Genomic DNA, 14,588 nt, shown 5'->3' with positions numbered 1-14,588 from the left:
CCAGCACTTTCTTACATATATCTCTGTAATCTCATCGTCGTCATTTCTCAACTGAGTCGACTCGAGCTCTCGTACGCATTCACGATTATACATGTCATTTGTCCTAGAAAGATCCTCGCTTTATATATATTTATTGTTTTAATATTTTGTGACGATGGAGAGATCAAATACATTCGTCTGGCAGTACTCATTAAATGTAATAATAATGAAGAAGCAAAGTGTAGTCTTTGTGGTGCAATACTCAAATGTAGAGGTTTTTCTACAAGTGGCTTGCTTCGGCATGTAAAAACTAAACATTCTATTGAGAAGCCTATGTCAGTAAATGATTGTAACCTGAAACGTTCTGCAGGGAATGAATCTGTAGAAAGCTCTTCGAAATGTTTAAAAAGTGTTCATTCTCAACCAACATTGTTTCGTTTTTTAAAGAAAGACACAAAAGGAGAAATCATTGCAAAGCTTGTAGATGGATTTCCTATCAGTGCCATATGTAAAAGTGAATTTATTCAGCAAGCATTCAGTGAAAAAGGTTTGCTTCTTCCTAAAAATCCCAATCATGTTACGCAATCAGTGTATAATATTATAAAAGAAATTGAACAATCATTAAAAAATGGTAAGAGATTCAGCCTTTCTGTAGACGAATATTCGTCGCTTAAAAACAAACGTTATTTAAATATCAATGTTCATCAAGATAAAGACAAATTTTGGAATTTAGGAATGATTGCTATTAATGATAGAATAAACGCCGAAAAATGGTTGAAGAAGCAAAACAGAAGTTATTGGAGTTTAAATTATCAATAGAGCATCATATAGTTGCGTGCGTAACGGATGGGGCGAGTGTTATGGTGAAATTTGGACAATTGATAGAGTGTGAACATCAGCTTTGCTATGCCCACGGTATACACTTTGCAATATGCGACGTTCTATGCAAGAGACGGAATGATTCGGAAGGTGTAATCGAGGTAGAAACAACTGAAGACAGCGAGGAAGATTTAGAAGAGGATGAAACGGAAAATTACGATTCAAATCTAAGCTTCGAAAACAATCCTGATAAGGAACAAAAATGTGATTTCAGAGATGACATATTCTCCGGTGCATTAAACATAGCTAATATCATTAATAAAGTTAGAACGATTGTGCGAATGGTTCGAAAGTCTCCTTTGAAAAATGATACTCTTCAGAATTATGTTAAATCTTCATTCAAGCAAGAAAATTTAAGCCTAGTACTCGATTCTAAAACTAGATGGAACAGTTTGGTAGCCATGTTAGAACGATTCTTACAGTTAAAATCACAAATTGAAAAAGCAATGATTGAATATACCATGAAAAATCCAATATGTGTATACAGTTCTTAATGACCTTGTGCGTGCGTCGAAACCCGTCGAAATCGGATCGCAAAACCTTTCAGTCGTGATGCGACACTTCTTACTGCAGAGGGAGTTTTTTCTTTCATCATACAAGAACTTTCTGAGCAGAATTCTATCTTTTCGAGAAAATTGAGGAAGCACTAATTTTAAGGATAAACGAGAGAAGGCAAAAAGCTTTGGTTGGATTATTGAAGTATATAAAAACTGGAAAAACGTATTATAAAAGAAATAGAAAAATAGTAGAAACCGAGTTGCAACCATTTCCAAGCAAGTCATGCTTGTTGGTTACAGCAAAACGAATAATAACTTGTCTTGGGTTTTCCTCTTCTGAATCATCGCAATCTGATTCGTCACATTCCGAGGAAGAGTATGACAGTGAGAGCGAAAGACAGCAGACGCTTCTTGAGAAATTGGCGCGTCAAATCAAAAAATAAACTGAATGGGTTTCTAAAGACCCTCAACGTGAAGCTGAAGGTCAATCACTTGCAAAGAATATATCCAAGGAGTTCGAAATCTTTGAGGCAACTGGTGAAAAAACAACAAATGTATTAAAATTAATAGACGCTCTCGAATCCATACCAACAAGATGAAAGGTCCTTTTCGGCTGCAGGACTATTTATAACGAAACTTAGAACTAGACTCAGCGATAAAAGTGTAAGTTGCCTGTGTTTCTTACGTTCATATTAAATGTCAATGGCCAAATCACTTTCAAAATAAACTAAAGTGAAATAAATTTTTGTTTAACAATGTAGTCACTAGTCTGTCGAGGTTTAAAAGGAATATGTTAAGTTTCTGTAAAGTAAGTTTTGAATTCGTTTCAATTTGTAGTTTATATATGTGTGTGTATATGTATATATATGAATAAATAAAATGCTGTGAAATTTTCAGTTTTAATTCCATCTACAATAATCCCGGGAAAAGAACATTTTTTTTTTTTTTTTTTTATCCCGGGATCCCAGGATTACCGAAATCCGGGAAAAAGACAATCCCTAGCTGGTGTAGCATAAGCCATAGGCTTTCTTGCACCATGCGACTAATACTAATAGAAAATTTTTCTGTTTATACTCCGGGATTACCGGAGAGGTTAAATAAGCAAAAGAAGAACAAAAAAAAAAAAAAAAAAAAAAATCTTATTTCCATGAAAGATCGATAAAGATATGTGCAAATCATTTGTCGTATAGTGCGTCTGTGACTCGAGGATGTCCTTAGGGGTATGTTCTAGGACTGCTCCATATGTTTCTATGTGTGTGTGTGTATATATGTATGAACACTGGGTTCTCTGAAAAGAAAATTCAAAGTTTTATGTTTAAACAACTGAACTTTTTTATTTTTACATAAATATACAGGGTGTCTAAAAAATATTGGTACAAACGTTTAGGGGAGGTAGGTAACATCTACAGGAATGTGAATCGCATAGGAACTCATAACCGAAAACGTCACCGTAAGTCTGTACACGGCGCTGTTCATCAGTTCGCTAGAGGAGAGGGAAAATTTCTGGTTTACTCATTCAAGCAGTAGTCGCCGCACGAAGAGCATGCATCGATATACGAACTGTGATCAACTCCAAATTGTTTGAGCCCTACACCCAAAAACTTAACAACATCAAATCGCCCAACTAGTACTCCCTTTGTTTTGGCTGACCTATAGCGTTTTTTTTTTTTTTTTTTTAGGTCCTTGCCACTGAAATCTCAGGAAATTAGGTGGCAGGACCTGCCAGAGTAAATAACTAAGTAGTGTACCTGGTCTGCCTCCACGGGGCGGAGTGGGGCAACGTTGGGTCCCATTAGGGGCCCAGCGGCTAAATGACCAGATGAACAATGGCACACTACACAAATACAAAATCCATGTACTTTTAAACCTCTGGCATTGACAGCGTTCTGTTTCACACCCTCAATGTATAGCACGCGGAGATGGGGGGGAAACCCCTGGTGCCGTTTGACACTAAACACACTCTACACTCTATACGAACTTTTTTTTTTTTTTTTTTGATTTGGTAGTTGTTGGCGCATCGGCTTCTGTGGCCATATTGCACCTCCCAAGGTTTTTGCAGTACTTTGATCCAAGCCCGAGGCGGGAATCGAACCCGCGACCTTTGGGTTGCCGGGCAGGTACTTTACCCACTCGGCTAGCCCGGTCGGCCTCTATACGAACTGTGAGCTGGCAGACATGCACCTAGTGTATGGATTAGCAGAGGGCAGTGGACGAGACGCTCAACGAATTTATGGAGAACTCTTCCCAGACAGACATGTACCGGACCACCGTTTGTTTGCGCGTGTGCATCAAAATTTGTGCGATTATGGGTCATTTAGAAGTAACAGGAGTAGTGCGGGCAGACCACGTTCGACGCGAACTCCCGCCTTGGAAAAAAGTGTGTTGAATGCCGTCCAGAATAATCGTACTACCAGCATACGTGCCGTTGCCTCTGCCTTAGGAGTGTCTCGTTGCAGTGTGCAGCGTGTCTGGCACGACGATTCCTTATACCCCTTTCATCTCCAAAGGGTTCAGTTACTGCTCCCCCAAGATCATCCTGCACGTGTGGCTTTTGCGCAGTGGTTTCTCCAAGAAAGTGTTCAAGACTTGAATTTTTCCAGCCTACGTTTTGTTCACGGATGAGGCTTATTTCACTCGGGAAGGCTTATTCAATCAGCACAATGCTCATGTGTGGGCTCACGACAACCCACATGGTGTGCGTCCCCATGCGGCATAACATCGCCTCGCAATAAATGTATGGGCAGGTATGATCGGTGGCTGCTTAGTCAGCCACCGATCATACCTGCCTATACCTGTTACCATCCCGCATGAACTCCGCTAAATATCGGATCTTTCTTGAACAAGTTCTACCAGGGTTACTAGCAAATGTGAGACGCAACATTTGGTTTCAATATGACGGGGCGCCTGCCCATTATGGAAGGTGTGTTAGTGACCATTTGAACAGGCGTTTTGGGCGTCGATGGATTGGCCGTAGTGGACCCGTTGCCTGGCCCCCAAGCTCACCTCATTTATCGAGCCTTGATTTCTTTCTGTGGGGGTCCTCAAATCTATCGTGTATGAATCGCCTGTGGAGACGGAAATGGATCTCGGGGCGAGACTCGTCTGCGTTGCTGCTACTGTCAAAGAAACTCCAGGTGTGTTCGACCGTGTCCGCCAATCCATTCTGCGTCGATGTCACGCATGCATCGCGTCTCATGGTGGAACCTTCGAGCATCTGTTGTAACATCATGAAATGCATCCATCTCGTACTCCATTGTTAATACAGTATTATAAACTATAAAAATAGAATGAAAGTAGAATGAGAATGCGGTTTATGAATGAAATAAATGTGCGTGTCTCCCCTTCCCCGCCTGGTGGGTTCCGCACTGCCAGTTAACATATCCCATATCCAGAGCGGGATGGGTAATTTGACCTTTCTACCGGATTCGACAAGACATGAACCTGACAACCATCACTGATGAAGACATACTGCGGTTTTGCTGCCAACACGCCATTTGGCGAACTGAACTGGGTACTCTAACCCGGTTCCCTTTAAAACCCCATCCCCAGGCAGGGGAGGAAGGAGACAAATCTGTCTCCTCCCCTCCCTGCCCCCCCATACTTCGCCTGGTGGGGTTCCCTCCACTGACCTTTTTGGGGATACCTATTCTATCATCCCCATTCTTCTACCTGCTTCACCCAGTCTCGTATCCTCCCCCCAGTCTAACTAAACCGACTGAGTATGCCCCTAACAATGCCGCCAAATTCTAATCAGCGTCAAAAAATTCAACCGCTTTCTCATAAACCTCTTTCGGCCTTTCCAAATTCTAGTGTTCATTCCTCTCCCCCCCTTTTTTTAGGCCTTGCCACTGAAATCCTCGGAAAATAGGTGGCGGGACCTGCCAGAGTACTTAAATAATCTACTGGGTGCCTGACCTGTCCCCTTGGGGCAAAGTGTTTTTTTTTTTTTTTTGGTAGTTGTTGGCGCATAGGCTTCTGTGGCCATAATGCACCTCCCAAGGTTTTTGCAGTACTTTGATCCAAGCCCGAGGCGGGAATCGAACCCGCAACCTTTGGGTTGGGGCAAAGTGTGGGCAACGGTGGGTCCTAATAGGGGCCCAAAGGCTAAATGGTCAGAGAAAATACAGAACATAACGCTACACAACAAACCACTCCCCAGACACTTTATAAATCTCTGGCTTCCACAGAGTTCTGTGTCACTTACAAAGAATACAATGCGGAGATGGGGGAAACTCCCGGTACCGTCAGACATTTAACACACTTTACGCTTCACTTTCACTTTAATTTTCAGGCCTGCTATGTAGAGTTTCTACACCATCACAGGTTATCAAGGCGGACAAGAACACATTTACACGTACACATGTTTAAAGATATGTACAGAGAGCATTGAAATATATGTGAATAAATCGTATATAAATTGATGTTAAAACTATAAGAGGAAACCTCACACCGTTATGTAGTATCGGAATTCTCTCAACCCTCACAGTCGAAGGATTATACGAATAAATGTCCCATGTTTAATTAAAAACTACATTAACATTATATAAATAGATATGTATTAAAAGATTGTCGTGTATTCAATCTCATCCTCAACATAACGCATCAAGAAAAGCCAGGGGAAGCCGACACCTCCCAAAAACCCAACCAATGCCGCATGTTAACATGAGAACTGAAAACAATTGTCGAATTAATCCTTAAGAAACATAAGATAAATGTATATCGATTAAAATATCTAAAAACATAAAATTGTCTAAACTTCTTCAATTTAAAATAAACAATTAATAAAAACATAAACAACTTTATGTTTTTAGATATTTTAATTCGATATCTTTATCGAATTAAATTATCTTATGTTTCTTAAGGATTAATTCGACAACTGTTTTCAGTTCTCACGTTAGAATGCGGCATTGGTTGGGATTTTTGGGGTGTTGATGGCTGTCGGCTTCCCTTGATGCGTTGTGTTGGGGATGAGAATTAAATACATGACAGTCTTTTAATATGTATCTATTTATATAATTTTAATGTAGTTTTTAATTAAACACGGGACATTTTATTCGTATAATCACATAATCCTTCAATTGTGAGGGTTGAGAGAATTCCGGTCCTACATAAAACGTATGAGGTTTCCTCTTATAGGTTTTAACAATAACTTTAGTAGGATATATTGAGCTTTATCGCTCTTACAATCATAATAAATTTGATCTTGCGATTGTATATATTGTGTGTGTAAATAAATGAAATTAAAATGAATGGGCAACACAAGGACATCTTCCGTTTGCGAAATTTCTCTACTGGAACAAATATATTTGTAGTTTCCAGGATAAATCCCTTAAATATTTCCCATAATGAAATCGTATCCAGCTACTTATCATTGTCACATCTGTCAATAGAGCCCAGAAAATACCTCAATCCATTATAATCCCGTTTCTTGAAACTGAACCCCTCCAGCAGAAATCTTGACAACCAGAAGCGGATTAAGGTTGGTTGAGGCCACGGGCGCTGAAGAAAATATTGGGCCCCTTAAAAAAAAGAGAGATAGGGAAAATAATATACATGTTAACCATTTTTTTAAATAAATAAAAAATATTATGTACTATTCATGTTTTATTTCCAATAAAATTTGAATATAATATACGTATTATATTATATTCGCGTCTTTTTCAGCCCCTGATAGATGTCGTTTCATTTTTCTAGCTACCATTGGTAGCCTATCAATGAAAAGAAAAATATAAAATTTAATAGTCTGATGATTAGAATACTAGAGAAGAGATTTTTTGTTATAGTGCAATAAATGAATGATTAATTAAAATTCAAAAATTATTCATAAACTACGAAAATCCAGGCGCTGATGTAACAACAGGAATTAATTTTATCTTAATATAATTTCAACAATATACGAGTATTTACGTATATCATAAGTCTGCACTGCAGGAGAACCTTTATAAGTACAAAGGAGCAAATACGATTCTATTCCTCTGATGACCGGTAGCGCAGCCGCGCGGGGCCTATGCAACGTAGTATGTGTATAGTATGCAGCGTAGTAATGAAATAATAAAAATAAGCGAATATAAACATACTATCAGGTTTTACCGCCGATTGTAAATTTGTACGTAATTAAAATTGCACATATGAAACCAAACTTGGTGTCATTAGAAAAAAGTGTAAAGTTGGGGTTTTGACTTCTGGGGCCCTTCAGAATCGGGGCCCAGGGTGCGCCCGCCTGTTAAATCCGCCTCTGGTTGTAAGGTATGTTGGTGTCTAACGGCTCCTGGGATTTCTCCGATCTCTGCGGGTGTGCGTTGTATCGGGTCAGAGATTTGAAGGTGTGTTGGGTCATGTTGTGCCCTTTGTTCTTCCGGTCTACTAGCAGCGAAGACCCTAGTGGGACCCGACGTTACCACACCATCAGTGGTTGAGTACTCTATGATTACTCTATGGTTGAGTACTGATGCTAGAGTACTCTGGCGGGTCCTGCCACCTAAAACCAGATTTCAGAATGAAGTGATCGCTGTTTCTTGAGCAACGGTTGTAATTTTAACAGCTAGTCGGTCTCAGGCATAGCAAGGTTTTTTTCCCCCAGACCTGGGGTTTTTTCGTCCGATAAACAGGCAAATCGACCAGAGAACACACGCAATTTGGAGACAAAATAAATATGGGTAGATGTAATAATTTACAGGGGATCCTAATATCATAATTTTTGTAATTTTAGCAGAGAGTAGGTTGTTTGCTGATAACTTGTTCTAGGGCCTAATAGGTCGGGCAATAATTTTGATGTATTTAGATTTACACCCATGGGTGAAAAAAAAAAAACAAAACGTTGTGTAAGAGAAAATAAGGTGGGGAGGCAGGAGACTGGAGGGTAGAAAACAGAAGGAAGGGGCCGACAGGGAAGATGGGCCCTGCAGCAATGCTGCTTGGCCCCTATGTAAGCTGATATCAGGTAAAACCTGATAGTATGTTTATATTCGCTTATTTTCATTATTTCATTACTACGCTACATAGGCTGCGATTCCGCTATCAGAGGAATAGGACTGGACTCCTATTTAGGCGTCACCTATTAGATGAGGAGTTACTTGGCCCCTATATAGGCGTCATGTAGACGTCACCTATACAGGGTGTTTCAGTTAAACGTTTCAGAACTTCTAAGAGGGGTAGGGTACATCCTGACAACTCGAAATCATATAGCAATGTGGGGTCGGAAATGCTTTCCTGAAGCGGTGTTGTACACAGAAGCACCATAAAGAAAAGAGACCGTAAGTGAGAAATCGTTTTAATAATACATGAAAAGAAGCAAAAGGTACATGGATTAAAGTAAGTGTTCGAAGTTTCTTCCACGGGCTACAATGCACGCCTCACATCTCCGACGCATGGACATCCGAACATTCTGGAATACTCCAGGCAGCGTGTCCAGATACAGCAACCGGAGGATTATGCACCTCGTATTGCTTTCGCACAGTGGTACCTTGGAAAATGTGCTACAAATCCCCTTTTTCCTGCTGAAGTGTTGTTTTCCGATGAGGCATCCTTCACAAGGGAAGGAATTTTCAACACGCATAACGACCATATCTGGGCGGTCGAGAACCCGCATGCAATACGACGTCGTGCAGCACAGATTCGATTTTCGGTCAATGTATGGGCTGGTATTATGGGAGATCACCTCATCGGACCTTACCTGTTACCGTGTCGTCTAACCGGACCTATCTACTTGATCTTTCTGCAGCAAGTATTGCCACAACTTTTGAGAGATGAACAGATTTCTGCATCGACGCAACAGACAATGTGGTGCCAACACGATGGAGCCCCTGCCCATTATAGCGGAGATGTTCGTAACTACCTGGATGTCACATTTGGTCAACAGTGGATCGGATGTGGTGGTGGTCCCGTGCGTTGGCCTGCTCGGTCACCCGACCTATCATGTCTTGATTTTTATTTCTGGGGTCATATGAAATCGCTAGTTTATGACACCCCTGTTGACAATGCTGAGGAGCTGGTTGCAAGAATCGCAGTAGCTGCCGAAGAAATTCGAAATTCGCCTGGAGTATTCCAGAATGTTCGGATGTCCATGCGTCGGAGATGTGAGGCGTGCATTGTAGCCCATGGAAGAAACTTCGAACACTTACTTCAATCCATGTACCTTTTGCTTCTTTTCATGTATTATTAAAACGATTTCTCACTTACGGTCTGTTTTCTTTATGGTGCTTCTGTGTACAACACGGCTTCAGGAAAGCATTTCCGACCCCACATTGCTATATGATTTCGAGTTGTCAGGATGTACCTACCCCTCTTAGAAGTTCTGAAACGTTTAACTGAAACACCCTGTATAGGCGTCATGTAGACGTCACCTATATAGGCGTCATGTAGACGTCACGTATACAGGCGTCATGTAGACATCACCTATTAGATGACGAGACACTTGGTCCCTATACAGGCGTCACCTGATAGATGACGAGGCATTTTGCCCCTATATAGGAGTCATGTAGGCGTCACCTATTAGATGACGACGCACTTGGCTCCTATACAGGCGTCATGGAAAAGGTCACCTATCAGATGACGAGGTATTTGCCCCTATATAGGCGTCATCTATTAGATGACGAGGCACTTGGCCGTATGTTTTCCAACTTTCAACAACTGGTTGTTGGAAGTTGGAAAATGTAAATGTATTTTCAGTAAACTTTTAGAGAGTCAAATTATTGATTCTGCTGAATGAAAGCGTAACGTTAGAACAATTCTAAGGTTTATAAAAATTCTTGTAATAATTCGTGTAATCTTTACTTGTACGCATCTTACACAATCAATTTCTTGTGTCAAATTTCTAACAATTCCTTGACATACAGCTCTCTAAATCGCCACAATCTTCTTATCACACTGCTTCATGTCTACTTCCCCACCCACGTTTTATAATACGTGGGTGGGGAATTACATATATTATATTCAATAAAAATTGAATATAATATATGTATTATATTCGCGTCTTTTTTTAATTTGTCTTTTTTCAGCCTGGGAGATTTCGTTTAATTTTTCTAGCTATCATTGGTAGCTAGAAAAGGTAGCCTATCAATGAAAAGAAAAATATAAAATTTAATAGTCTGATGATTAGAATACTAGAGAAGAGATTTTTCGTTATAGTGCAATAAATTAATGATTAATTAAAATTCAAAAATTATTCATAAACTACGAAAATCCAGGCGCTGATACAACAACACGAATTAATTTTATCTTAATATAATTTCAACAATATACAATATACGCGTATTTGCGTATATTGTAAGTATGCACAGCAGGAGAACCTTTGTAAATACAAAGTAGAAAATACGATTCTATTGCTCCGATGAGCGGTAGCGCAGCGCCTATGCAGCGTAGTATGTTTATAGTATGCAGCGTCGTAATGAAATAATGAAAATAAGCGAATATAAACATACTATCGGGTTTTACCGCCGATTGTAAACTTGAACGTAATTAAAATTGCACATATGAAACCAAACTTGGTGTCATTAGAAAAAAGTGTAAAGTTTGGGTTTTGAGGGCCCTTCAGAAGTCGGGGTCCAGGGCGCGCGCCCGGTGCGCCCACCGTTAAATCCGCCTCTGTTGACAACGGAAATCTCTTTGGATACTACTGCCCATTTTATGGCATTTTGGTCACTCCCTGTTCCTGCATTATCAAATTTTGGATGTAGTTTGGGTCATTGGTGAAAACCCGTTCAAATATATTAGAGAACCTTGCACTTTCTATGACATGTTGAAATAAATAACAGTGACCAGATGGCCCAAAAATCTGTTTCCCCATGACCAGGATATATTTCCTCAGATTTCATCGCCTGTATTTTATTCTTGAGAATGTTTGAATTAATGTATGGACGTCAAGATTAGCTGCAATTTCGTGTTCAATTCATATCATTGCCAGACCAGTCAGTCTTTCTTGAGCCATGGTCAATCGAGTGTATGCTTTTATCAATTTCAATTTTGAAAAACTCCTTTCCGAACTGGCTACTGATACTGGCAATGTTGCGAATATGCGAAACGCGATAAATAAATTTGGAACACGGTTTTTTAATTTATGTTGACATATATATATGAGGACATCAATTGCCGAAGTGTTTTCGGAAATTCGTCTTGCTATTACTTGCAATTCCTTACTTAAATCTGTTCCATCGATATCTCGAGAATTATTGTGCGTAAGGTATCTTTCTAAAATTAAACATTTTTGAAGCAGCTGTTCAGAAGAAATTTTTTGAAATTCGTGTATATTTATAAGAACACCAAAATTTTCATTTAATACAGACATGTGTTTGAATTTATCATCCACAGCTGCAATAGCGGTGTCAATGATTGAAAAATAAAAAATCAATCTTAAATTTTTGTTTAAAATCGCTAATAGGTAATCGCTAATTGCTTCTTCTTATTTCTAAGTCGAACTGTTTCTTGTTCTTCTTCAAAATTAGGCGGTACACCTAAAATCTCAGCAACTTTTGTCGCTTCAAGCAACAATTTTTCAAACTCATCATCATTTCGAATCCTCATTAAGAATTTTTTTTGTGTCATTTATGCAATTCAGGCACTACTCATATCAGTGCTTTTATTCTGAAGTTGTTTACTTATCACATTTATTTCAAAAAGTATAATTAAAGATGCAATAAATTTAAATTTCGTAATATTTTTAAGAAGTCCATTTGCTTCTACTTTCATAGTATTGCCATTTAATCCCGACAAACGATCATCTTGAGATATCTCTTCCAATGCACCGCAAACACCGGACAAATTATATCTCAAAGGTTTCAGTGACTCAATTCGACTTTCCCATCGTGTGTCACAGACTGGTTTAAGAGTAAAATTAGTTATGTGCTTTTTCAAGTATTCCCATCGACGAGTCGAGCAGGAAAAAATACAATACAAACGATGTATTGTGAGGAAAAATACAGTGGCATCTAAACTATTAGCAGTACAATTCACTACTAAATTCAGTGAAAGTGAACTGCAAGGTTCATATGTTGCTCTTGGATTTATATTTAAAATTCGTCGTTTCGCACCTTTTATATCTCCTTTCATGTTTCTGGCGTTGTCGTATCCTTGACCTCGTAGATTCTGGATAGGTAAAGATAAATTTTCTAAAAAACGTATTATTTCATTTGCCATACTTTCTCCAATAGTACTTTGTATGTCTACAAATCCCAAAAAGTGTTCATTTATGGAAACTTGATTGTTAGTGGTGTCCACAAAACGTATTACTATACTCATTTGCTCCGTGTGAGCAATATCGGGAGTACAATCCGTAATAAGAGAAAAGTAGTTGACTACAGAAACAAAATCCAAATTTTTTTTCTTCACAGCATCAGAAATCATCTTTATTTCATTTTGCACATCTTTTCCGAGATAATGCAAATATCTTTATCTTTTATTTTTCTCAAATGTTCATTCATAATCGGGTAAAATTTCGCTAAGAATTCAACGAATTTCAAAAAATTTCCATTTCCATGAGCAAATAATGTTTCATTTGTTCCTCGAAAAGACAAATTCTGTACAGCCAATTTTTGAACTAATGTAAACAGTCGTTCTAGAACTTGCAACCAATGTTTTTTTTTTTTTTTTTAATAACTCTTAAGTTCTGTTCGTCAATGGTTGTACGTTTTTTAATTCTTATCTCCAGTTCTTTCCATTTATGATAATTTTCAACGTGCCTCTCATGAGCATTTATAATTGACGAAATATTTTTCCAGTCTTTTAAGCCAGAATCAGCGATGTTAATATTCCAATGATCAAATAACAAGCAACAAAAGCAAAATGCAGAATCTGTGGATTTCGAATCCACCACGAACGCTGTATTGTCTCGCCGTTAAATGACTTTCGAGTATAGTGTGTTGAAAATCTTCGACTGTTGTTATCTTTTGGAAAGTCGAAATTATAAATTTGTTTTGGTCCATGTTTAACTAACAGTTGACATAATTTATCAACATTTAAAATCTTTAATTTACTCCAAGTTGCCGGATCATCGTAACAAATTTTGAAAATTGATTTCTTCGGTACCAACTGTACCACCAGCCTAACATTCAGCTTCGGAATCGACCTCGACAATATCCAGAACAGTTGATGAAGATTTCACCTCTTCAGTTGTTGTTTCGGTCACTGTGTCCTTAGATATTTTATTAAGAGTTTCAACATTTTCTTTTTGACTATCTTCTTGACATAATGAGCGAGAGTGCATAGCACGCGTTCCTTGAGTGGACCGGGGTTCAAGCCCGTGACTACTAAATACGATAAATATTTGTATTGACGATTTATTGTAAACTCTATTGACCTGGTTGTCGTGCCAGAGTATAAACAGAAAAATTATTATTATTATTTAAGAAAGCACCTTCTTGTTTTTTTTCAAAACATTGTCTTTTTCAGCTTTTCGTTTTCTATATTGTTAAGCAGACGGTTTTTTGTTCATTTTGAAGGTCTGTAAAAAATATTTTTTGAGATATAATTATTGTAAAATAGGACGGATGAGTCCTACTTTTATTTATTTACTTTTATTTTATCTGTACATTTCAATTAAGTAGTCTTCTTATGTACATTTACTTCTCTCTTTTCTTTGGAAATGTATACTCCAAGCTTCTGCTTTGAAACTGTGTAATAATGCTTTGTAGCTGCATCCTCAGGCACGTTTCATTGCTGTTTTGTAGCTGTTAACAATAATAATAATGAAACGATAGAAACTACTCTCTCTCTTGTTTCTCCATCACATGCGCACCAAAAAGGAAAAAGAATTCCTAAGAAATAAATGAGGCAACTCGAAATTTTAACGACTGTAACAGAATTTGTCTTGTTTTGCGAATGACGCATCTTTGGAAGAACCCAGAAAGAACCAACAGAACCCAATGTGATTAAGGAATCACATTGAAAGATTTAAAAGCTTTGTTTTCACAGGGTTCAGTTATATTGTCCATTTGGACAATATTATATGATAGCGTGACTTTGATTGATATCGTTTTTTTTTTCTTTATTCCTTTTTTTTTTTTGGAAAATTGACATTATATGAATATGGTTGCTCCTGAAAACTCTTTTTTCATCCCCCGTGCTTCTATAAAACCATGACCATAATTTAGAAGAAAATTCAGTTACAAAAAAATCAAGCGAAAGAAGATGGTCAGCTAGTGCCGTCCGCATTAAAAAGAGAGTATAAAAATTCGGCAAGCTTTACTTAATTTATCTACGTGTGAAAGTGAAAAAGATATTTGCCAATTAGTGGCGAAAAAA

The 14,588-nt window shown here is 38.3% G+C and overlaps 1 protein-coding gene across 1 annotated transcript; it reads right to left on the bottom strand.

The window, feature by feature from the left end:
- Positions 1-1,811: 1,811 nt before the first annotated feature.
- On the bottom strand, positions 1,812-12,692 carry LOC150078574 (52 kDa repressor of the inhibitor of the protein kinase-like). Its single transcript, XM_090384618.1, has 2 exons — positions 12,033-12,692; positions 1,812-1,889 (listed from the first exon to the last, which is right to left on the bottom strand). The coding sequence occupies exons 1-2, from the start codon at positions 12,690-12,692 to the stop codon at positions 1,812-1,814; spliced, it is 738 nt and encodes a 245-aa protein (XP_090240744.1).
- Between the last annotated feature and the right edge of the window lie 1,896 nt (positions 12,693-14,588).

Source organism: Mastigoproctus giganteus, chromosome 11, assembly GCF_048544385.1.
Source record: "Mastigoproctus giganteus isolate SK-2022 chromosome 11, ASM4854438v1, whole genome shotgun sequence".
NCBI lineage: Eukaryota > Metazoa > Arthropoda > Arachnida > Uropygi > Thelyphonidae > Mastigoproctus > Mastigoproctus giganteus.
This window is presented reverse-complemented; position numbering and strand designations above follow the sequence as displayed.

Bases quoted from the DNA above. Each gene is read 5' to 3' on its own strand.
- LOC150078574 (XM_090384618.1), bottom strand. From the start codon at position 12,692: ATGATTTCTGATGCTGTGAAGAAAAAAAATTTGGATTTTGTTTCTGTA. The intron at 1,890-12,032 runs GTAGAAGCAAAT...TTTTTTCACCAG, and splicing joins TAAATGGCAATACTATGAAA to TTGCCTCAAAGATTTCGAAC.